Here is a 26,164-nt window from a genome sequence, read left to right as displayed (position 1 = left end):
AGATGATGACCCGCGCATTTTTAACACATTTATGTCTAATTTAACTTACCGTTTACGGCGTATTTCGTTGATTTTCCAAGATTTTGGTTGGCTCAACCTCTTCCTAGCTTTATTAACTGGAGATTTAACCATATTTATAAGTTCGTCACACATTTTAAGACTATAAATCGTAAGAATATCAAATCAACAAAACAACACTCCTACCGCAACTCACAACATAAATGTACTGGCGGCCATGTTGCATATTTCGTCTGATTCTTGCTTCTCATTGGTCAGTTGTGTTATAGGGGATTTTGAATATAACACATAGTGTTATAGCATGAATTGATTGACATTGATTTTCTTTCATAAATGACAGTCAATCATAGCGGACTATGAAAGAGACAATAAAATTTTCATGTAGAGATCTTAATAACGAATCCATTGATATATATATATATCTCAATTATTTCAAAAAGGTGTTATAGCGGGTTTTGAAACTCAACGACACAAGTGACATACACCACTACTCCGTAAAACGCTGTAGCTGTTCGGTTGGCCACTGACTGTTACTGCAACCTATGGAGAAATAATTGAACTACATTTACACCGCTTTTGTACAAAACAGAATGATGCTCAATCTTTCGATTTATGGTTTAAACTCAAAATGTGCAAAAAGTGACTTACACCACTTTAGTTTTCAAGAGCTCATATAGTTCGGATTTCGACAAAATTTGGACAGTAGACGGAAGCCGACGAGCCGGACTGCGTGGTGGGGGTCTCGAATTTCATATTTAACCCGTTGTACCCGGGGACAGTTTTACGGTTTTTGCGGAAAAGGCCACCGCACAGGGTCTTGAAACGCGGAAGTTAATGCTGCAACCCCCATTTTTTATTAAAAATTTTGCTAGAATGTGTACATTTAAAAAATATTGGCGTTTATTTCAGCTCGATCGAAGGTCAAATGGCAAAGTTAGATACAAATAATGGTGTTATTAGAATCACTAATCGGCAGGTTGGCGCCGGCGACGCAGTGCTGCCACATTAGATCGGAATGCTTCACTCACGGACAATATTGTATGTAGCGACATCAAGAGTGGGAAGTAGAAAAAATCTATATATTTTGGCACCAAATGGAAAAGTCACAAATATTGTATATCGAAAAGCCCTGGAATGATGGATTGGATTAATCGGAAGAGGTACTTACCTAAATAAAAAGGGGTCTCGGATTTTCTCAAATTCTCCATTATTTTTTTTCTGAGAAACAAAAAACTTAGGGGCGGCAGGTTATATGAAAGTATAGTGAAGCAGGCAAGTATGGTGAGGCAGGCTGGTAATCAAGTTGTGGAAAAATCTCCACGTTAACATTATATTATATGGGTATGTTATAATGACCAAAGTAAATCCTTCGTGATGCCCTGCATCTTTTTTTTATCGCGTCGCTATTTTTCGTAAGTTGTCGGCTATATTGTTGGCCTGCTTCATTCAGTTGTATGAGAAATCCGATTACTTGCCCCTCTTTTTATTTAATACCTCTATGCAAAAAACCTATACATTTTCAACAGATGACAACGCGTACTATATTTTTTTCTAAATACTATAATTTTGGAGGCTCTGTACTATAAATCTACTTTTAAAAGATGGCAACACTGATTATCTATGCTTGTGATCATAGATAATTTTAATCGTAGTTGTGACAGTTGACATGCGGATTATATGATTTGAGGTTATTTAAGTGTCATTTGTTTTATAAAATAAATCTGGTTGATGCGTTTACAATAGGCCTTCGAAAATGACCCGGTTTGCACGATCGAAAGGCTCCAAATCATCCAACGAGAGAATCCCTGAACCTCCTACGCCATGGAATGTTATGCAAGACCAATTGCAAGATAAAATGAAAAACAGCAAAGATGCTGTTAAAAGAGCTGAGGTAAGAAATAATATTGTTAAATGAACAAATACGCCCTACGCATCGGCTTGTAATGTCGTGGGTCCCAGGTTCGAATCCTGGGTCTGGCAAATACACATTTGTTTCGAGTCCAGTATGGACCTAATGGGTTGAGCAATCTATTTCTAGTAAAAACAAATTTGTTAATACAAACCTCCACTCTGTGGAGGCCAATATGACCCTATTATGATCGGACATGGTCAAACCGTGGTTAATCTTTTTTTTTAAAAACTCCCTTGGCCCATTTATAGTTAAAACAGCCCACCTACACCTTATTTTCAATGTATTAGTATAATTATGTCATAATATCGCACTCCTATGTTTATATTGGTTGTACTTTATGTTGCTCCCACCATAGAGCAGAATGTTATAACGTTTATCTCTTGATCTATGAATCATGGGCTCAAATCTCGCAACTGGGATTATTCAAGTAATAGGTATATGTGTTGTACCCAATGACATGAGTAAATAAATAGGAAAAGATTGGCTTTAAAGACAGGTTAAGATACTTCCAAACTGCAAAGATCCACCAGCTACGTCATGACATAAGTAGTAATTTATGTTCACAAATTTAATGATATTCCAGGTGTTAAGTATGTTATATTACATTGACATAAACACCTCTGGACAATTACTTAAACGTTTGTAACAAACATAAAAAATACCAATACATTTGCATGTACCCTCTCAATGATGGTACATGCAAACAATGTGTTATAATAATATAGTAATATACCTACAGTGAATAGTAACACCAAGCACATTTTGTTACGGCACATTAGAGATAAGCCGAAATGGGCATATATCTTTACAAGAGATTCAGTGTAAACTTGATCATAATTTGTGATGTTTTTTTAAATGTATTGGGGAAACACGTGTAGTAAGACAAAATAATATATAATTATATATATATATATATATTATGAATAAGTGATAAACACATTTTATAAATAATTATGTTCAGTATAAATACTATTATATTATTTTATAGAGAATACAAATATTACTTATAATAATTAGTCTAACAATTCCATAATATTTAAAGATGTCACTAGTTTCTCACTTTATATTGTATCAGAAAGCATATTCTTATTTTTCAATTTTTTTAAAATTTCAGTTTGAAGCGATGAGGAAGGAAAACTATGAAAAATTCCTTAAGGAGGAGAAGGCAAAAAGCATAACAAAAAGTTGGTGTGAATTTGATAATGAAAGTAAATCAAAGCCGACAGACGAATCGGCTGCAAGTGACATAAAACCCAATGAAAATTCTGAAATTAAAATGAGTAAGAACAAGTTGAAGAAGTTGAAAAGGCAAAGCGCACTTTTAGCATCCGGTGACAAACCACCAGCAGATGATAATAAACAAGTAAAAAAGAATCCAGTTAAGTCGTCTAAACCTTCTAAATCTAAGGATTCTGACAATGAGAGTGTCTTAAACGAAGACGATCCTGAATTTATAAAATGGTGCGATGAACCTTTCGACAAAGATACGCAAGATCAGTATGATTCTCTCACAGCACAATTGGATAAGATTTGTGGAAAAGAAGAACAAGGGGCTTCTGCAACGGATGATGGAGACACCAAGAAAAACAAGAAAAAGAATCGGAAGAGAAAATTAAAAAACGAGAGTAACACAGATGACGACATCGAAATACCTGTCCCGGATATTTCCAGTAGTAAAGAAAATAAGAAAATAACATCAGACCATGATTCAAATCCTGATAATCCAGATAATATTCAATCCAATGAACAAGAAGTGCAAATTAAATCAAAAAAATCCAAGAAGAAAGATAAAAAAAAATTGCAAATTGAGGGAAACGAAATTGAACAACCTACTTTAACAACATCAAGCAATGAGCCACCTAAAAAAAAGAAAAAGAATAAACAGATGGATACTTTACCCGACAATTATAGTAAACAACAACAAAACACTAAAATGAATAAAAAATCTAATCCAAATACCAAAGAGCATGCTAGACGCAAACCTTTAGCTCTCGAGACAACAATTTTAATTGTCAATGGTGAAAAATTAGAAGTTACAAATTACGACGGCTTCCCAATACTCCTTAAAGATGCTGAAAGGATTCAAGGTCTCCGAAAAAGTCTTATTTCGAAGGGCATTCCAAAAAGTGAAGTGGATAGAACCATAAAACTTGAAAGAAGAAGAGCAGAAAAAAATCTTGCCAGAATGAAGAAGAAGCTTTGTTTTCATTGTAGAAAGGGCGGACACAATCTGTCCGAATGTCCAGAGCTAAACAAAGAAGGTGATAATGGAATGCCTTCATCAGGAATATGCTTCAAATGCGGCTCTACGGAACACACACACTTTGCTTGTCGAGTTGTTAAGGCTCAAGAATTTAAATTCGCTCAATGCTTCATTTGTAAAGAACAGGTCGGTACAAAAATAATAATAGACTTATTCATGTAAGGTTATCACCATACACTTTAGCTCATTGAGTCTTACCATCTTAAATTAAATATTTAATATCATAGAGGTATTAAATAAAAATAATATACTAAAAAAATAATCCAATGTTCTTCTAGAACCGTACATACATAATATTATGTATTATGGTAATACCTAAATCAGTTGCTATGTTGACTAATTTCAATATAAGTATGTGATCTATGCAAATCAGTGTCCTGGAACCAAACTGCAGTATGTAAAAAATTTTAAGTTGTGCGATACTTAAATGTAATGATTCCTCACTAAACTAAGCCATAAAACAATAGTATTTGGTAAGAAGGTGGTAGATATAATTCCTAAGAGCCTAGAAACCACCCTGATAAAACTGGTGTCTAGCTGGTTAAAAGTAATATGTTTCGAACCAAGGCTAAACTATGGTAAGTATTTTACTGCAGCCCAAGATAAAATTGAATTTAGATATAACAATTGACCGTTGGAGAGGAGATTGAATAGTGATAAAAGTTGTATATCCATAACCGCATTTTTTGAGATATTATTACAGTCTGGTTCCTCAAGACAGCGATATGGATTGTATGTTTAAGCCTTCAGCCATTAAATATTACGTGAAAGATGGTTTTATTATTATCAACAATTTCATGTTACATAACTTATTTCCAATTGTTCCAAACAGGGCCATATATCAAGACAGTGTCCTGACAATCCAAGAGGGCTTTACCCGAAAGGAGGCGGCTGCAGAGAATGTGGAAATGTGACACATCTTAAAAAGGACTGTCCGAAGGTATTCATTGCTTTCATTATATATTCACCTTTACAAACTATTGAATTTCAAAATAGTAATTAATGAAATTCTGATTACTCCAAGGAGTTCGGGTTATAACTAGAGGGAGTCATATAAACTTTTTGTATCACAACTTTTGATGAGATTCCACAACAGTTTTAAAGAGGTTTAATTGGTAGCCATACAAAATTTTATATTTTGCACGTTGGCACATTGTAGAAAGATGCTATATAATCTTGTTAATTGCTGACCTTTTTGTCAATCAATTCTATAAATCATTAAATGTGCAGGTATTGCCAAGGTACCCCATGAAAATTGAATTTGTCATGAATGAATGGTATTGTTTTGTTAATTACGTAACATGAAACACGTTCGAAATATACTGGAACGAAAACATTGATGTTATAATACAAATGTAGCTATAACTGTCTGTCAAAAGACAGACCACCATCAATCATTTTGCATAGGCAGCCAAATACATGGAACCATTGTCATTTAAATTACGAACCACAATAAATCGTAACAGTATGTATTTATATATGCCACCACATTTCAATGCTGCCAAGGCATAGGATCTATGGATACCCATTTAACCACACTAAAAATTCTCTGAAATTGCCAACAAACACTTTCACAAGCATAAGCAGGTTCACTGCCAATCACGTGTTTGTGCGGAATGGGGGGCTTGCACATGGTGCCGATCTCGCACTTAGGCGTGATGTTAGTATGAAACTTCTATTCGTTAGTATTCCGTCGGCAACGGTCGCAGTGACTTGTTTGTTCTTGGCACTGCGCTTGAACATTGTGAAATCTCATACAACTCTTGTATTTTTTGTATATTTTATGATTATCGCTTATCAGTCATAAACATGTTATTTTGTATTTATTATAAATCATAAAATATTTTACTAAAAGCATAACCAAACAACCTACTAGAAGCGATTTCGCATGAAAAAAAATGGGCATTTCCCACTCTTCATCCTCATCAGAGTGGCAGTGAACCTGTTAGCGCCATAGTTAATTTGAATTCCTTGTAGTCCAGTGCGTAAGTCACTTCTCAGTCTTTCATCCAGGGGCTCTGAGTTTGACTCGGTGAGGTCACAAATTAATATATATGTGATTTTGCCAAAGCTTGAGTGTTTGTGATTGCTTCTCTTCGATTACTAAATACACTACTGTTATTGGGCCTCATGGCCAGAAATACCAATAGATTCCAGATATCGAACTTTGTATAATATTTAATTGTATGTATTATGCATATATATCTTTTTAATCTTCATTTATACGGACAAATTCTAACATCGCATAATAAATTGTAATTGTGATTGATTTATCAACCCAGTAGTATTTTTCCTAATTTCCAATTTGTATCATGGAAAATTTGTGGTGCTGCATGCATGGCGGTGATATTATTTATCTCAATTGTTTTGATGCCCACATTTTACGAAATTTCAAAATTGATTATTTTAAGACAGCACTTTTGAAAATATTGTTTTTCATTTAAAGATCATGCAGAAAAGGGAGGATGACAGCGTCAGGTTGGAAACATTAGAAGCAGATAATGTGGAAGCAATGGAAACACAAGTGACCGCTGCTCCTGTTGAGAAGAAATCTAAAACTAAACATGTTAAATTTTAAAGTAATAAATATGTTTACATATAGTGGATCTTTGAATAAAGAAATATGTTATTATATTATTTTACTTTGTGCATTTTCAATTGACGATGTCATGCATGCTATTGAAATAATAAATAAATAGGCCGTGAATTTTTTATTTTACTTTGTTATATTATAATTATTGTACATGAATAAAAACGTAAATTAATAAGATTAGTAAGATGCTTAACTATGGAATTATCATGTGCATAAGTATCATTGAATATTACTATTATTTGTTTTAAATAGTGGTTAACAATTCCTTATACAATTTCATTGCTGCCCGTCCTAAAATTCCTTTCTCACTTTTCTCATCTTCTCTTGATAAGATTTCTCCAGACTCATGAAGCATCTCGGCTATAGTGGACATCCGTTCCTTTAACTGCTTGCTGTTGATTGTGCCTTCTTTGTATTCAGTTCTTGACAACAACATCATGGCTGCTTGAAGTTCATATAAAGTGATCCCTGAAGAAATACAATGTCATTTTCACTTACCAATTACTGTACAATTGCCACATGAATTACTTATGGAATTGTATATTTCAACTATTCAATTGCATTGGTCTTCCTTCACTGCATAATAATGTGTACAAAGAAATATTAAATTTGTCAAATCGTGTCATTTAGTAATTAATAAATTTACAAAATCATTTTTTTTATGAATTGCACAATGCCTCTACACCACTCCGTGTGCGCTTAGCAGGACAAAATGTTATTTAGCCCGTCCACATAGCGACAGCAAAATTCTTTGTGTTGGCTGAAAATACTGACTGAGTGTGAATGCACAAAAGTCATGCAGAAGACAATTGCCATACGGCAGCGGCGAAGGATGAAGGTAGGCTGTGGAGATCCGACATACATTGTGCAAACTAGTCTTTGTCAGTCATACTTATTTGTTTTTATTGAACTAATAATATAAATTGCAGATGGTATTGGTTAGTTTTAAAATTCAATTAAACGCTGCCTACAGCAAACCATAATATTAGATAAAAAATATTCTTCTATCCATAAAATTATGGCAATATTGTTCAATAATTATTGCGTCATAAAATAATATTGAATGGAAAAAACCTAATTTTTGTTGGTGTTATATCAAAATGCTGACATTATAATTTTTAATTGATTTATACATACCTCTCAATCTAGTTTGTCCTGGAGAAATAACATCCAAAACCTCTATAACCTGGCGACACATACTAATTTTTCTTTTCAAGAGTGTTACCGGAAGATCTTCCAGTATATAATTTGGCACACGTCCATACAGCTGGGAAAGACTAACTTTCAAGCCAATCAATGTTGCATGTTTCTCATGAAGCACACCTTTGTACTGAAAAAAATTAAGTCAGTCAATTAAAGTTTTATACCCAAAGATCGTCGGCACCGTTGAACAGTTTTGCTCAGATCTATTTAACCAGATACCGACAACTATAGCTTGAGGTGCGGCGGTTTGGAGAACTAATAGGTAATAAAGTTTGCGACACTAGTATCATCACCACAGCTTAAGTTATAGATGTCAGCATCTATCTCTCATATATTGACACACAATCAGCTGTCTTGACATGTAACAACCACCTTAACCAAAACGCTTGTTGCATCAATGACATAACCAACTGAGATCCCCGGGGTTCCAGCGGCTAGCTCAGCTGTCCATCGAACCCCGGATTCACAAAAAAAAAAGTACGATATATTTGAGGGTGGAATTAAATAAAACCACGTCTGTCTCGTGTAACTTGGTATTAGCTTATATTTTACACTTTCTTTACATGTTTAGGTTTTTACAATTAGTTACGCAGGTCCGTATATGTCGGAAAGGGGACGCTTACTAACATCTTTTTTCTTTCTTTTTAAATTCCTCGTCCTACGCCGTCCAGCAAAAAGGACTCTCGCGATTGGCCAAATCTGATCGCATGATCTTTGATTCGGCGAATCACGAGCCTGACCCTGGCGCCGGCGCGCGAGGATTTCACGCACAATGCGCGGCAAAATTTATTGTATTTGAATACTTATATTTAGTCTTAAAATTATCGCTTTCATCCATCATCATTTATACTTTTTAAATTAAATTAAATTTATCTTAATTACACCTCCGCCCAATATGCGATTTTCACACACCGGACGAAGGCCTTTACTTATGATTAAAAAATACTTACGTGGTTGAGCAAGGAATCAGATTAGATGTTTTATGAAGCCGTTTCTAGAGGTCAGGGTTACGTTTCGACTTATAGCTACTAAATGATTATTTTACACCGGGAGAAGCCCGCCTGTAACAGGGGTGTATCACAACCTATAATTTTTTCTTGATATTGAAATCTAATCAGAAGTGCTTGGATGTTTAATAATTTCAAACCAAAAAAATTACTTTTTTGAATGGCAATCAGTTATGAATGTATGAAGTTCTAATCATTGCGCAATATTCTTAGAATCTTGAACTTCGATTTACTTAAAATTGTTAAAACAAACATTAAGACGGTACTTCAGTGAAACAGCAAATATGTTCAACTATAGGTGCGATGAAATTTTGGACTCGCTGGCAATGGGAGAGCGAAAGTCGAGCTGTGAACACGTCAATTTGTTTCGTGATGGCGACGGGGGTATTAATTCTAAAATCGTGTAAAGATGACTAAAAAATATTACCCATTTACTTGAAAAAGAAAACATGTCAATGAATATATTATTATTGTTACTAATAGAACATTAAATGGACACATCGACTACCTCATGGAATAACACACTAACTCTAAATTATCAACTTTTCAGGAGAGCAAAAAAACCATTCAAAAAAATGTGTAGCAAAAGCCGTTTATTATGTGCAAATATTATTTAAATTATAATTTATATCTTTAAATAGAGTATCATTTAAGCATACAATCAACTTTTGCAAGACAATAATTTGGGAAATAATACCCTAAATGTGTTTTTCCACGTTAAGTTTAACAACTAAAATATTACATCTAGATTTGGTGTGATTTTTCCCGTTTATATATTTTTAGAGGGTGTATATATCTATACTTGGTGTGTTTTTCCACGTAATTATTTTTTTTTCATAAAAAAAGTACCACGTAACTTGAGATGGTGTTTTTTTTCATGCTAATTCTGAAAGATAATCTTAAATATCTCGACTTAGAGAGATTTTTGTTTTGACTTTTACGGGGAATGACATACTATGTGCTCTTAGTGTTTTCTCTCTCGATGATATTTGATTAAACCAAAAATATGTTTAGATATTCTTATGGAATATGAAGAGATTTTTTAATTAAACAATATTTTATCGCAATAAACTGTATTTTAACCATTCAGTCAGTTTGAGGAAATTGTTTTACAGAACATAATATTATAGTAAAATAATTGCAAAGTTACTTAATGAATATTCCACTCAACATAATAATGATTGGTAGTATAAATTAAGAAATGATAGGATAGTTTGTTACCTATATATTTTACGTAAATTACGTTGCAGCATTATAAACGTTATGTAAATTAAACTTTTTTAAATTAAGTATAGGAAAACTATCATATAATATACAACTGTATTCTTAAAATTAGATTTAAAATATGTAAAAATAGTACTTATAAGACTTCTATGCAGCTACTTATTTCTATCGCACCTCACTTAGCTGTTTGTAGATGCCAAAGGTAACAATTAATAGCCATCCTATCATGAACAGTGAGATTATAGATGGCAGATTATTTTCTCTTATAATGAAAGACTCATACTTCACTTTGTGACACAGTTAAAACTTTTGTAAATCAAAACATGCTGTAACAGTTGTAATGTGATTTTCTTTTGCACGATTTATATCACCCTGTTTCATCTCTCTCGAACGTTCTGTAAATAATAAATGTTGCTGATAATCACTTTATTTTTTATTAAATATTTAATTTACTCAATTATTGTTTCCGTTCCTGTTCAGACGAAGAAATACAAGAAAAATATGCCTTTATATTGGCGTTCAGTAGCAATTGGAAATTGATATTATTTTGATCCAAATCATATGCTATATTGGGGAAACATTTTCACCATATTCAAATTCTCGTCTTAATATTCTTTTTGGCTATTTTTTCTAACATAGTGGGATTCTTTTCTTATGAAATATATTATTAACATGTTCAATTATACTATTTTTTTTGCTTCCTTGAGTGCATGAGAACGGTTGTTGTACCTGCCTTGACTATACAATAGCAATTCTGACTCTTCCTTTTTTTAAAAGCACTCACCACCCACATATTTGAAATTGAAAGTGTTTGTAAAAACATAGTTTTACATACTTTTATTATTTCGTTATTGCATGACCATACCATAAATAAGTGCTTTTAAACGTCTTAAAGAAGCTGGTAGTTTTTGAGTTTTCTTTTGCACTGACTTGTCATATCGTAAGATGTAATCCCATTGTTTCTCATGATTGCCAATAATACAAAATGAATCAAAACTAACATGACGTTCGGATTCAATCATTTTTTGGGCACATATTTGAATTGGCAAGAATTTTTACATAGTGCTTCCATGGTATTCAAATATTCTTATATTCATTCACATATTCTTCACCTGAATTGAATGCTTTTTTGGCTTTCTTCCTTTTACACAAGTCTTAAATTACAGCTCTCTTCTTTTTCTCGATTCAAGTGTGTCAATTTATAGTGAAAATACTTTGTACAGATGCACTAAGTAGGTACAACGTCATATCTGATGACGTGATGTCTACAAGTGCATTTATGTTTCAAGGTGGAAAAGTACTGACAGAAGTATACTGTTATTTATTATGCTCTAAAATAGAGCGATATATTTCATTCTGTGTAAGATCTGCTGGAGATTTCGTAATTTCTTCGATTAAATCATCAATCATTCCCAAATCTCCTCCAAATTTTTGCGTCATAATGGCACACTGGAAGAACAACTAAAACCCGACAATCCAGGATCACTAGGACTATTCGGAGTCTTCAGATGGGGATAAAATTAACCTGGACTATCCAATTTTCACCCAAACATGCAATAAACCTTTTAGACTTTTTTTACTACGTACCATATTTATTTTATCATAAAAGTATAGTAAAAAGGTCAACACATGTGCAAAAATAGGCAAGTATTACCTTATTTACTTATCACAAGTTGTCATGGAATCAATACAAGAAGAATAATTATTGTAGGTTGTAAATTGGAAACTAATGGTGCAAATATGCATTTATACGATGCTTACTAATGATAGGAAGACGTTATAGTTTATATTACGAAACACAGAATATTATAAACATTGAAAATCCTGTAGGAGCCAATAGTACAGACAGAATATTTAAGGTTGAATCATTTATAATTATAACCTAAAAATGTGTTGTCTGAAATAGGAGATTTATTTTTTTATTGTTTCCATCCTTTATTTTATTAGTCTCTTGAGCTTATTGTAATATTCGCCGAGATCTAGTTGGCGACATATTAAATAAATGGAATAGTTCATAACTTAAATCCATTAGAATTTAAATTCAAATTCCAATAGTACCTACCATAGGCCGATAGTATTAATAATAATATTAAAATTAGTCATTTGTACACAATAACAAAAGCAATTTGTGATAATGAAAGTAGGTGCGATTCATTACAAAGGATAATGATTTTTCAATACAGTGTTGTTATATGTTGATAAAGGCGAGATTTGAAGGTGAAAGTTGAATTAGTGTCATATTCCACGGTGAAATCATAGTTAAATGATACACTAAAATGATTTGTGTAGGGAGCATGTATATTTTTTCCGAGTAATAACACACCAACTACAAGTGGATTATTATTCCATGTAATTTAAGATTTTACAAAAAATGTTATATAATCATAACTCTACTTACGAGTATTATTTTAAACAGTATTTTGGGTGTTTTTCGAGAAAAAAATCCAAAAAAAAATTGGCTGGTGTGGTATTTTTTTCTATGCAACAATAGCTCAAAAAACATAAAACACACTATTTCGAATTGGTGTGTTATTACATGAGGCAGTCGACATGTTGGATTTTTATGACAAATTATATTTTGTTCGGCACACGTCATTTACACAATCCGCGCATCGCCTAGCCACGATCTTTTTAGACCATGCCTCAACTGAGGTATAGCCTTAAAATAATATAGAACTGAAGTGAGGCGTCTAATTCCAAAAAGCGATAAGTCCACATTTGGTCAAAATCGAGAAAATAATACGCACGTATTCTTTGTATAATTTTACACAATTCGTATTGTTCTATAAATTCCAAAACCCTACGAAAAAAAATATTTTAAGTCTCGATTTATTGCAAAAAGCGCCAAGTCGTGTTTCATATTATTTAAAGCTTGGTTGATTTCGCGCGTGTTTAAGTCGACCAATAAGGGAACGTTCAATATTGAAAAAGGCGTCTCCCATGCTGTAGCATCCGGTAAACTCGTGACAGTGCCACGGAAATACATATGTTCCTTATGCGGAATAAATTAAAAAGACGTCCTATGTCCAATTGTATTATTTTTATATATTATATATTTATTACATTTATGAGTTTATCGGCTGAAACAAATTACCATTTGGTTCTAATTTCGACATACAATACAATGGAAAAAATAATCTCACGTTAAAACAAATAATTGAAGCTTGAAACATAAAAACGTTGTTTCCCGCAAATATTAAATTGTAGACCTGTTGCTTTTTGTAATAAGATGCCTCAAGTAGCAAATTACATTACACAAAAAAATTTAATATGAGGTAGATAACTTAATATATTTTTTTCAAAAAAAACCAAATACTTATAATATATAATAATATATACTATTTTTACCAACCCATTGTGCAGCTTGTTCTTTTTGCTCTATTTCAACCGATTTATATGCATTCATTTCTATTGTGTTAATTTCTTGATCGATAACACTTAGTATACCGTATACGTTACTACTTGTAGTTGAATAATTGCAATCAGAGCAATTCCACGTTGACTCTTTGTCTGTGAAAGAATTACTTTTTGTTATTAATCTGAAATGTCTTAGTATAAGGTAACAATAAATAATGCTTGTAAGCCGGCTCTCAAATCTTAATACGCCTCGTCTGCCATACAGCCATAAATCAAACCTTCTAGGAACGTCACACCGATGTTGCATATGAAAACCGCGCACATAGGCGCCTAGAGACAGTCGTGCGTAACCTCTCGAAACGTGGATATGTATGGGATACGGCGACCAGCGCATTTTGACGTCTAAACCGGAATGATCAATTCATAGCGTGTGTGTATGCGTACTGCTGGATTTGACTCTAGCACTAGATGTTTTTTTCAAACTAAAAAGTCACATTCCACCAATGTGTGGAGCTTCTTTGGCAACGTGTGTTTTGTGAATAATGATGACATCACATGGACGCATTCGACTTGTTGCAGACGAGATGAGCTTAGATGTGCGAGCCGGCTTAATGTACCAAAACACACCCCTAGTTGTTTACTCACACACCAGATGCAGGTGTATTTTGTCCACTACAAGTAGAAGGCACATTTCTGTAGCCCACTACCAATATTTAGTAGCAAGCAAGTATGGAAGCGGAGTAAGTTACAGGGGGGGCACGACAGGTAGAGCTTCCTCCGTGTGAAAAAATGTTCCCCAAAACAACTTTTCATTACAACAGAGGTTTCGTTACAGATCTTGCCACTTGCTCAACCTTAGGTATAAACCTAAACACACATTGAAAAATAACGGAAAATTTTCCAGACCCAGGATTTGAACCCAGAACTTAATAAGGAAACATGTTACCACTTAGACATGGTAGCTGCATTAGAAATTGTCCACTAATAAATAAATTTTACTTATTCATCAGCGACACATTTCATACAAGATGCCTTTCTCAGATAAATAATAATTGTAAATAACTGATCATTAATGTCGCATCCTTCAATAAATCAAATTCAGATATCAAAATCAAAAAAATTCATATTTTATTTATTCATGCTGGTGACAAATCGTCGCTGTAGGATTGGTTTACCGAATAGACCAAATGTTCAGGAGACGAAAAACAAATTTCATAATCCTATATTTAAATACATGGAGATATTTAAATTGTTATTTTTACAGCATATGAATGATGTATGCATTACCATTACAAAATAATTTAAAGAAAGGGATGGTTCTAGTCCAATTAGATACAAAAAAACATTCTGCATTAAGAGGTCGATTTCGACAAAAACGGATATTCGGGAAACCAATCCTATAGCGACGAAATGTCAACTACAGTTTCACAAAATCAAATACGCTGAAATAACAGTAACACCTCTGTATATTATTTAAAATAATATACATAATACTTAATTGTAATAAAATAGTGTGTAAGATAATAAAATACTTGTAAATAAGAACATAATATTGTATGAAATTAACAAATGAATCACTCGTAAAAACCACTGAACCAAGGTGTGGACGGTGCAGAGATACAAGAAAGCGCCAACCTCTTGGTTCGAGCCCGTGTAAACTTTACATATTGCTTGTAAGGACATAACATCCCTAGGATGGCGGGTTATGTTATGATAGTAGACACCCTTGGTCACAGCAGTATAAATCCATCAGTATAAGTTGTCCTCTGAGTATGGGCGCCACATGCTAACATTTGACATACCTAATATCATTCAATGTTTTTTATACTATAATGAGCTTAGTTCTAAATTCGAACATCTGACAATTTATGATGGTATATACCTATATCTAAAGTAAGCATTATATTATGCAATTATGTGTCTTTTTCTTTTCTTTCGACCATGTCCGATCCTAATAGGATCATATGGGCCTCCACATAGTAGAGGTTTGTATTGACAGATTTTGTTTTTTACGAGAAATGGATGTCAGCCACTTGCTCAACCTATTAGGTCCATACCCTGACACACACAAATTGAAAAACAATATGTGTACTTGCCAGACCCAGGATTCGAACCTGGGACCCACAGCGTTATAATCCAATGCTTAAGCCGCGCGGCCACCGTGGGCTTTTTTGTGGCAATTATGTGTACCAATATCTATTTATACCAGAAACTGGCTACTGGTATACCATTTTCATTTAAAACATTAGCTTTTTACCTGTAGGGTCAACTGACAACAGTAATCCTGATTCACATTGGTTACATTTCAACGTACTGAGATTGGTACCCAATTCAGTTGGGTCTGCACACCTAGCACAATCGCAATCAAAAAATTTCGACAGCTTCAGATGAGATCGTCTTTGAATTGTAGCCTGAAGTCCTTGTGTGTAGCACATTTCTAATTTTCCACCCTCCTCTATATCAGAAGCAGCATATACTTCGGCACTAAAAATACGACATAGAATGACGTTTTATGAATTTTAATGTGTATCTACTAACAAACATAATATTGAATGTTTATTATTTATATTGCCTTCATAAAACCTGAATGTATTTTAAGAAGTTTTTCCAATGAATTATACCTAATACTTAGCATTAATTCTTGAACATACATAGGTTAGATTTGGAACACCTCAGAAACATACATATCTAAAGAGAGTTTTCTATTTCTAATAGTTTATAATTTTCATGTTTGACTTACAAGTTTTCAGGAATGTTATTTTTTCCTCCAGTCACGATAACATGACTTACAGTTGGTACACAATTGTGAGACATGATGCACACTCTAGGATAAATAGCCCAATTGCTGGGACCATGATAGGCTGGAACTTCCACTCCATTTACCTATGGATGATCAAATAATAAATTTAATGTTACTCACAATAAAAACTGATCATCAAATCACATAAGAAGAACTAATAATTTTACTAAATAAGATAGGGCATGTCATAAATTTAATATTATTATATTGCTGCTCACCATGATGCAGCCGTTTGTATATTGAGCTTCTATTGGTTTATGGGTTTGAATCCCAATAACCACATTTTTTTTTTGCAACTTTGTATTTAGATCTGATGCATGAGAAGTTGACCGAATAACCAATCCTCGTAAAAAGATCTGTTGAGATTCTTCCATACGGTATTGATCCATCTGTTCCACTTTAGCTTTATAACTAAATTAGATAGGTGCCCACGTATGCTTAAGAATATTTTACAGAAAATATGAATGTTTGTAGGTTAGATAGGGACCTACCTCTAATATTCCACAGACTTTTTCTATCAACTCCTTCGGAAATCTATTCAGTTTACAAGGTCCTCTTAGATATCCAATTATGTTTACTTGATCCATGTCCCATGTTATTCTTAGTCGTCGTTCCGCATCATGATCCTCCATAACTGTCACGTCCTTCTCCCATCTTTCAGGATTCTTTTCCATTGACAACAACATCCTGAAATCAAAAATAACGTTATTTGCAAGAAACTCTTGTATTGTTATGACAGTCAGCCAGCCGTGATGGTGCGCAAAATACTTAGCACCCTTTAATCTTCGCACCTATAACCACAGGATACCACTGTTGGATGTAGGTTGTCAATGACAGAACTAATAGTAACATTTTAACAACTTAACATGATAATTATGATCATTTCTGCTAATAGTATTATCACCTATGTTAATTACCAACTCAGTTCCTACGTGAATGTAATATTTACTGTTGTCCCTTTATATTCTTCTCTTCTTTTATTAACACGCAAATTGCCGGTAATATGAGTTATAATGGATACATTTTTTTTATTGGTTTTTGATATAAGTATAATACTTATTAATATTATTATTACTATTAATTAATGACAGTGACAAACCTACCTTAAAGGAGTAATGCAGTCGAATTGGAGACAGGGTTTTGATAGATCATCTAATGGTTGAAATTTTGCAGAAGCTTGGGAAAATACTTCACACTCATAATCTCTATGTCTGGGCAGTTTCTCACATTTTTCGTCACAGCATGGCCATTGGCAAATGCTGCAAAGATAGGTGCCTTTCCACAATCTGTGACAACCCAAGCAAGTTGGCGAGGAATCTGAAACCAAATATAAACATTTCCCTTTATTATTAAATACATTTTAATTAGATGCATGGCACATAGGTCACATCCACAAAGTATACAAGGAATTCGGGAACATATACATCCAAAGCATTAAAATTTCCTGCTTAAGATGGGCTGGTCACTTCTAAGGAATGGACTTAGATCAACGAGCCTGGAAAGTTTTTTATGTGAACCGTCCTGTTGAATGCTGAATGTGTTGTAGTGGTAGAATGCTATGACACAATAACTGGGGGGGGGGGCAGCAGGCACACACAGAAAATCGTCTGGAAGGGGGGGGGGCTTATTTAGAAAATATGTCCATAACATGAATACGTGTATTAATTAAGGCGCTAAGTACCAAAAAAATTAAAACTAACATTTTTATAGAAAAATGTTCTACATACCAACGCCAATAACTTCAACTATAGTCTAAGTGCCTCAAGCAAGTCAAAAAAATACAGCAAAATAATTAAACCTGTCGACGTTGTAAGTCCGTTGGCGTGTTTTATTTATAATGGTGTAAGTAGCACTGTAGTGGTCAATGGCATTCAATATAAAATAGCTGACGATGGTGTATTGACACTTTCGAGTTCTTAATACCTAAAATTATAGAAGCTGCCGTGATTGATTCACACTGTAAAACTACATTTTTCAAAAGGTCTGCTTCATGAAATTTTACTGCACTGACTCGGTATTTTGTAACTACAGGCAATACTACTTTTTTGTACTTAGAGCCTTATTTAATACACGTATTCACATAATAACTTATTAAGTTTTGTACAATTCCATCTGAGTAATTTTTGGGTAAAACCCAGGTTTTCCTTTCAACATCTTCAGGCACTTTACGCACTCGCCAATAGCAAATGCTCAGAATACAGTTAATTCTCGTTTATACCTATAACAAATTATAGATAAAACGATGTGAAAACCAATCTAAAGTAAAGAAGAAGAAGAAAATTTCATATGTACTATCTACTGAGCATTTCTACGAAATCTACTCCCTAAGAGCGATGATTTTAGGTGCATGGAAGTCTGCGACGCTGACAGGTTTGGAGGCCTCCTTGTGACCACTGATTTAAAAATTTGTAATGATCATATTCGTTCCTTCATTTTTCGCCCTTTATAATTGACCACACCTAAGCAACGCATGACCTGCATATCCTCACGAGACGCTACGGCATAATATTACACGTGGTTCACATTAACACAGTTATTAGTTAAACATCATTTGTATATACCTACTCAACTAAAGATTTTTTTAATAATATAGCAAAAATTGTGTAAAGTTTTACTCTTTGAAAGCTTCTAATTTTCGTAATAATCACAAGACAGAGGTTATATATACCTAATATTTTGATTTTTATATTCCTACATACGTCGTTTATCATCATAATTTATCACTTACACAATGATATTTTAAGAAGTCCGATTTACAATACACGCAACCAATAAATTAAGTCTGTGGAATAACTCAAAAGCTTAGACCAGTGATTCCCAACCAGTTCGCGGAACTCGAACGTTCCACCTACCCGTGTTCTATTTTTATAGTACCTACCCGATAATTAATGAGCAAAAGCTTTGGTACGTAAATGAGTAAAATATATATTAAATAATTACCATTAGAAATAAAAGTACATACTCATATTCATTTTTTCCGCACCGTGAAACTAACCACAATTTTTATTATAATATCGTCCTAATGGCATTTTAAATTATTATTAACAAAACATTTTCAACAACACAATATTAAATGTTTATAAGTACTTAATTAATACAATCTAAAAAAACCAAAAAGGGAAGTAAACATAATTATAAAGTACATTGGGTACCTAATCAATCGATTAAAGTGTGAAGGTCATTAACAGCTAATAATATCAAAACATGTGATAAAACACAACATTGTGTGTGTATCAAAGCTAAACTACCTAATCAAATTATAATATAATTAGTCTTTTGTATAAAAGTATGAAATTTGCATATTGTAAGTCATTTTTAATATATTAAACCGCTTCAGAGTTTACCCAGTAGTCCCTGAACTCGAAAATGGCGAAAAAAAATTTCAGTTCCCTATAATTATTACCTAAGTATTGTCTGATTTTACTGATTATCAGTTTTCATGTGGATTTTATGGTGCTGACTACTAATTCGAAGTAAAACTTGGTCTTTTGTAAATGTGGGTCCTTGAAATCCCAAAATGGCGGTAAAAAATATCACATTTTTAATTATGTTATTCTGATTAGATAGATTATTTTTTTAATTGTTTACACAACGCCCATCGTCCAAAATCCTTGAGTGTACAAGCGGCGTATATGTATAAAGATTTAAGACTTACCGGACCGTCATCTATGAATAGTGACGTCCCTAGACAAAATGCCGCCCCTAGCAGCGCCAAAATTCCGCCCCATTTTTTCAAACAGTATTTTTTTATCATCCTTGCATGACTCCAATATCTAATAAATGTGTTGTATGGATAGGTTCATTACTAACAAAATATATACAATTAAATCTAATTTAAATGCCATCTCTACTTCAATCGACAATTTTGCATGTCCACGGTTTCAGATACATTTAAAAATACTACAATACAACTTTCGAAACTCTCAAGTAACTGGTAAAAATATTTGGATAAATTAATTACGTTAGTATGTACCTACCTATAATTCAAATATAATTCGCAAATCTTCACGTGACGTGACGCCCAAGTACAACGGAAGTAAACTAGACATCGCAACCCCGACAAAAAATATAGTCCTGTTAAACCTTTCATGTAAATTAATACATTTTGTTTCCAACCAGTGAGCTGAACTATTTAATTGAAAGATATAAGTTTAGGTTTAGTTTTTTAGTTGATATAGGTTTAGTTTTTTTAATTTCTTTGACGCAGATGACGGAATCGATTTTAAATTGGCCTCGAAACGGACACAATCATACAATAATTATTCAATTTTACACGAAACTCGTATAGGATGTGCATCTCTCACAAATTGAGTATAGAATACTATCCAAAGTACATAACAAAATTCCTGCAACCAATATCATAGGGGCCTATAACATAACTACTTAAACATATAGGACGTACTTGTACACAAAACATAAATCGTCAAATAACAATTATTTTTAGTTACAGGGAAGAGATGTATTTATATTGTATTTTATCCTCTGGGCCTCAAGATCAGTCAGTGCCTCGGGCCTCCAAGACCCTAAACCCGCCACTGTTTGTTATAATAGGTACTATTCAAAGGCCGGCGCAATCAATTAATTACTGTTTTACATGTTGGTAGTTACATTTCGAAATTTTGCCGGAGATTTAAGAAATAGTTGGTAAATTTGACCAATCAAAAAAGGTTAGTGATAGCTGGTTTAAACGATTGATATTAATAATAATACATATGCCTGGATCATAGACTCCGGCGTTTTCCCGGCACAAAACGCGGCAAAAATTACTTTGCAGTCTTGACATTGGGAATAAACTCGTGCCTTGATTTTATTTTTGAATGACCCTCGACAATCCCAGTAATAGGTACTAAGGACAATAAAAATTAATGCATGAATAATATTCTTTCTCAAAAGATGTAAAAGTTTTATTGAACTTCTATTATACGTAGGTACCTATGTTAAAATGTTGCATCTGGTTCAACAGGTTCCGGAAATGAAATATCAGAAATACCGAATACAACATTATAGTCTAAAATTTTAAACCGACGATATCGAAGAGAACCTTCAATGATCTGAATATTGTACAAATAAAAATGAAACACCAAAATTGAACGAAAAATCCATCAGTAAGTAGAGTTGGGCCGTCAAAAAATATCTATACTTTTTGGGCAATACTTCGATATTTTCTTTCGATACGATACCGATATCGGGTACCTTTTCTTTCGATATGACGGCCCTAGATAGGACGGCTAAGAACAAGCCAGGCTAAAATAATAATTATTATGCCTTAAATAAATATAATAATATGTTGCTTCTATCCAATGACATATTGTCATTGCTTCTATCGGACATTGGAGAAAACTGAACACGGTGTGGAACAGTGATGGTTTTATTGTGTGTGGCAATTCGGAAAAAGACCTTTTTCTTTCTTCCCCGTGTCAATTTATCAATTCCCCTCCCTATAATTGGGGAGGCTGGTTTATGACCCTTTACCCCTGTAGTAAATCTACGTCCGGCAGGCGTGTTCACTCTTTCTCTATGAATCTATGATAGCTGGTCACCTATCCAATGGCGGTTATCGTTATTTATTGCTTCCAAACCGAGTTTTTTCGATTTTAATTACATGCTTTCTAACCTCTAAATCGATGTTTTTTTAAATTTGAAAAAAAGATATACTTAACGATAATTTAATAAATTCCAATTTCCGTTTAGCGTTTTCCTAGGTAATAGATTTACGTATATTTTTATCGTAATTTTGATAATAAAACTTACGTCATTCATTGTTGCCACCCGATTCAAATGTACCGAATTTGACACGTATTTTTGGAATACGGAACTCCATGATACTTTTTTATTTTATTTTTCTCATTACTTTTGAATATATATTTACCGATTAATAAACTTTTCTAGCTATTTTTCGATAATAACTTTACCTATAGACATCACCTTAATCAAATGAGGCGATCGTTATATCAAAAAGTACTATGATCAGCATAAAAGACACGTATTTTTCAAAATCTGGGTGTAAAAATCAAATAAAAGAAAAGCAACCAATCAAGGTGTAAAGAAATTCAAACGACAAACTATTGCTGTAGTGCACCATGAAATGGTAGTTTATCGCCACAGAACAGATTAATAAATAGAATATTGATTATAGATACCCCAAAACACAACATTTTGAAGCAGGGTTTTGAATGTGTCAGTGTCCTACGAAAATGAAGCACACATTGTGTGCTATAATGTCTTTAATGTCATTATAGACGTGCAATAGTGTGTGTTGCAACCTTCAAATACACCAATATTGAATGAGCGTCAGTGCATACTAAGGACAGGCTTAGAATGAGATATTCTTGACATGTGTTTAAGTTTATCCCATATTCTTCCACACTTGAGATCGGTTGCCATTTATCCACATCCGTTAAGTAGGTATTTCAGTTCCCATCAATTCTGTTTTCCTTGTTTATCGCATTGGTAGTATTTTGATAAGGAGCCTAACAAACATGACAGTGGCTCGGACCTCCGCGTACTTAAAAACACATATTTTTACACCGACTCAATAATAATATGCTAAAACAGCTAATATGGTTTAGATTTGTTTTAAATAATGTTGAAAATACACTTATACTAAATAAATACCTACACTGAGTTAGACAATATACTTAATATTATATTGTATGTAATAATACAAAAATTGAAATTGAAATACAAATACTAGGTACCAATATTATTATAAATAGTAATTATAATACGTATCAATACAGTGCATTATTATTGCACTGGCTAATAAAAACAATAATCGAACTTAAAATATATTAGTTAATTTAGCTGAGATGTAATTATGATAGATTAATTACATAATAATTATATAAATAACAATTTCCATATAATCGCAAAAAATAGACATTGCTATGAAATTTAACCTACTTAAGACACAAGTTCATGGCGTGATCTTGTGTCAGGCGGTATATACTCGTACATAATACCAGTAGGTATTGTGATAATGATTAGATAACAATATCAGTTTAACAACTATCTTAACCAAATATATTAAATTTATTTATTTTATTTTTATCCTTGTTGATTAAATAAATAAAAAATGTTATTAAGTAAAAATAATTACACCGAATAATTTTCTTATATCAATTTATTTTTTCTTTGTATGCGATAAGCTACAGTAAGTTTGAATTCCAAGGTAAAATTTCCATTTTTATAGCAACACAATAAATAACAATAATTCATGTTTTTAATAAAAATTAAACTGTGAAAATGTTACTTGCAGATAAACATTCAAATTTTTCGAGTGCAATCATACAGGATTTGATTTTGTAGGTTTACTTACATAATATATGATAATTCAGATGACGTGCAAGACGTCGGATGAAAATATAAGATTATACATAAATGGAAACACGCGGAAAATCTAGGTAAAATACCATTTCCGTTCCGGAATGGAGGAAATTGACTTTCACGAACTGTTTAACTTTACTGGGACTGGTATAAAATTTTATATTAATATTTCTTCAATAATTAATGATTTAATGAGACAAGAAAACGTTGAATCAGATAACTGTCGAATACGTATCTGTTACTTTACAAAATTTACCACAATGTAAAATATAGTAGATACATATAAATTATAATAAATGTATATAAGTACGTATAGGTACATAATACATCATAATAATATATTCTGATATAATATGACGATTATGTTCAAATAAGTATGTGATATTATGCTGTTTGTACACCTTCCTCCCTCCTGATCGCATAATGATTTTTTATTAACTACCTGACAAAAAGTATATAGGTATATTTCATTATCGATCACTGTAATACGTAAATCTATTCAAATGTGTTATCTTTCGCGAATCTATCCACGGTCATTTAATTTAAAATTTATAAAAATTGCATAGTCCTACATGACATGCAATGTGAATAAGTAAATACACATTCCTCATAATATAAGATACCTCAGCTATGACGATGGACGCCCGTGGTTAACTACCTATTGATTGGCAGGACGACCGTTTCTGAAACCGTGGATTGCGGGCTCGAATTTCGCTTCATGTAAATTCACATGTTGTTTTTTCAGTATATGTTTTAATCCAAGCGAAAGAAGGGCGTATGCCTAAGAGGCTGGGAGAAGGAATAACTGATAATCCTTTATTATACTGTTACTCAGGTCTCAGGAGGTCTTAGGTACTTTTTTCGTAACTTACTAGATAATTCAATAATTACCTACTGAATAGTATACAAACCATATTAGATAATGTATTCATTTACAAGGTAGTTTTTTGTAACGATTCACTACCCGTATGGGACGTATGGCATATAGGTACCTAATTAGTACATCAATGTCTACAACTGTCAGTTTTCTTAAAACGTAAACAATTTTAGAGAAAGGACAAAATCTTCTGGCATCGCGGCCACGATGAAATCACTTAGGAACGGTATTAGTGTAATTTGAAAGTAACGATACCTACCAACTTCTAAAAGAGTCGCCTGCACTACCACAATAATCTCGCACCATTTGACTTGTTTTAATTTAGCAATAATGAATGAATGCAATATTTTTTATTCTTATAGTGGTGATAAAGTGAATAAGTTATAAAATAAAGACGACGTACGGTAAACCAGTAGTCCTCAATCTGGCCCTGAATTTAATTAAGTAATGTGAACTGAGAATTTTAAAAAAATAAAACAAGTTACTTGGAACATCAGAAGGGTTTTATTTATTTCCAATTTTTTTCAATTTCAGGAAGTTGGAAATATATTCCTTGTATTAATTAAACTAGATCACAATACTTATATAGAATTATTTCCACGAAACCGGTCCGGATTGATATCAAACTAAGTAGAATTAGTACTACTTACATATTTTATTTTATTTTAATTAATGTAGGTATATAATGCAATGCATGAGACATATTTATTACTTCTTAAAAAAATATGAAAATATATTAATATTTAGGTAGGTACCTACTTAGGTAGGCATATTTATAAATGTAATGTAAATGGTTTATCAACCAAAGTCAGGAAATGAGAAGTACCTAGTTATCTTTGGACCGCTTTGACACAGCTATCAACATCAACAACTCGATTTAACAAAAACTGTCGTAGAAAAAATAAATGTAATAATCAATGAATGCTGTTGTGATACGACCACATTAATAATATTTTCCCCGAAATATAAAATCATCAATCATCAACAGGAATAAAATAATAATAAAATGAACACCGACCTGCTTTTGGTCCAAGAGCAAAGGGAACGTCTGTGAAAATCCGCGTGCCCTTTTTTAAATATTGATTCGCGACTAGGTATCTTCCTATTTTTTCATCTCTCATCACTCTGAACAGCTGCGAATCAGGCATTTTTGGAAAATATGCAAAATAAATTATTATCACGCTGACTTGGATATTGAATCACTCAGATTTATAGCGCACAAATCATGCATCGAAAGATGTTTTCTTATAACTGAAAACATCGTACGAGTAACTTGCGAAGGAGGGTATACTAGACGCCGCTATATGACGAGGTCTTGACCTCGTCATATAACGAAGAGATAAGTCAAAACATTTTCAAAATGTGTTAGTTGTGATTGGTTATGGTGTAAAACAATACTATTAATTAATTAGCAATCGACATGGATATATTATTATATTCATCATTGAACTACTATCCTGGCATCATTTACCGACAGGAGTCAATTTTTTCATCCAACATTATTTAAGTAACTTGATAATAATTTACATCGATACTTCAATCTGAGATTTAAGTCCCTGTGATAGCTGGTAGGCACCCCAAACC

General features: G+C 32.9%; 2 protein-coding genes across 2 annotated transcripts; one reads left to right on the top strand and one right to left on the bottom strand.

The window, feature by feature from the left end:
- Positions 1-1,662: 1,662 nt before the first annotated feature.
- Positions 1,663-6,904, top strand: LOC147068084 (uncharacterized). Its single transcript, XM_085953331.1, has 4 exons — positions 1,663-1,909; positions 3,045-4,319; positions 5,026-5,133; positions 6,640-6,904. The coding sequence occupies exons 1-4, from the start codon at positions 1,772-1,774 to the stop codon at positions 6,769-6,771; spliced, it is 1,653 nt and encodes a 550-aa protein (XP_085809457.1). The 5' UTR covers positions 1,663-1,771; the 3' UTR covers positions 6,772-6,904.
- On the bottom strand, positions 6,896-25,853 carry SmydA-3 (SET and MYND domain containing, arthropod-specific, member 3). The gene is made up of 8 exons (XM_085953333.1): positions 25,599-25,853; positions 17,481-17,694; positions 16,869-17,064; positions 16,318-16,460; positions 15,835-16,061; positions 13,573-13,730; positions 7,924-8,116; positions 6,896-7,254 (listed from the first exon to the last, which is right to left on the bottom strand). The coding sequence occupies exons 1-8, from the start codon at positions 25,726-25,728 to the stop codon at positions 7,031-7,033; spliced, it is 1,485 nt and encodes a 494-aa protein (XP_085809459.1). The 5' UTR covers positions 25,729-25,853; the 3' UTR covers positions 6,896-7,030.
- Between the last annotated feature and the right edge of the window lie 311 nt (positions 25,854-26,164).

This window comes from Rhyacophila brunnea, unplaced genomic scaffold, assembly GCF_057557595.1.
Source record: "Rhyacophila brunnea isolate RB1 unplaced genomic scaffold, BYU_Rbru_1.0 scaffold_3, whole genome shotgun sequence".
Taxonomy (NCBI): domain Eukaryota; kingdom Metazoa; phylum Arthropoda; class Insecta; order Trichoptera; family Rhyacophilidae; genus Rhyacophila; species Rhyacophila brunnea.
The sequence above is the reverse complement of the archived record's forward strand: the minus strand, read 5'-3'. Positions and strand labels throughout refer to the sequence as shown.

Bases quoted from the DNA above. Each gene is read 5' to 3' on its own strand.
- LOC147068084 (XM_085953331.1), top strand. From the start codon at position 1,772: ATGACCCGGTTTGCACGATCGAAAGGCTCCAAATCATCCAACGAGAGA. The intron at 1,910-3,044 runs GTAAGAAATAAT...TTAAAATTTCAG, and splicing joins ATGCTGTTAAAAGAGCTGAG to TTTGAAGCGATGAGGAAGGA. The intron at 4,320-5,025 runs GTCGGTACAAAA...TGTTCCAAACAG, and splicing joins GCTTCATTTGTAAAGAACAG to GGCCATATATCAAGACAGTG.
- SmydA-3 (XM_085953333.1), bottom strand. From the start codon at position 25,728: ATGCCTGATTCGCAGCTGTTCAGAGTGATGAGAGATGAAAAAATAGGA. The intron at 17,695-25,598 runs GTCGGTGTTCAT...ATTTGGTTTCAG, and splicing joins TGCTCTTGGACCAAAAGCAG to ATTCCTCGCCAACTTGCTTG. The intron at 16,461-16,868 runs GTAGGTCCCTAT...GATCATCCATAG, and splicing joins AAGTCTGTGGAATATTAGAG to GTAAATGGAGTGGAAGTTCC.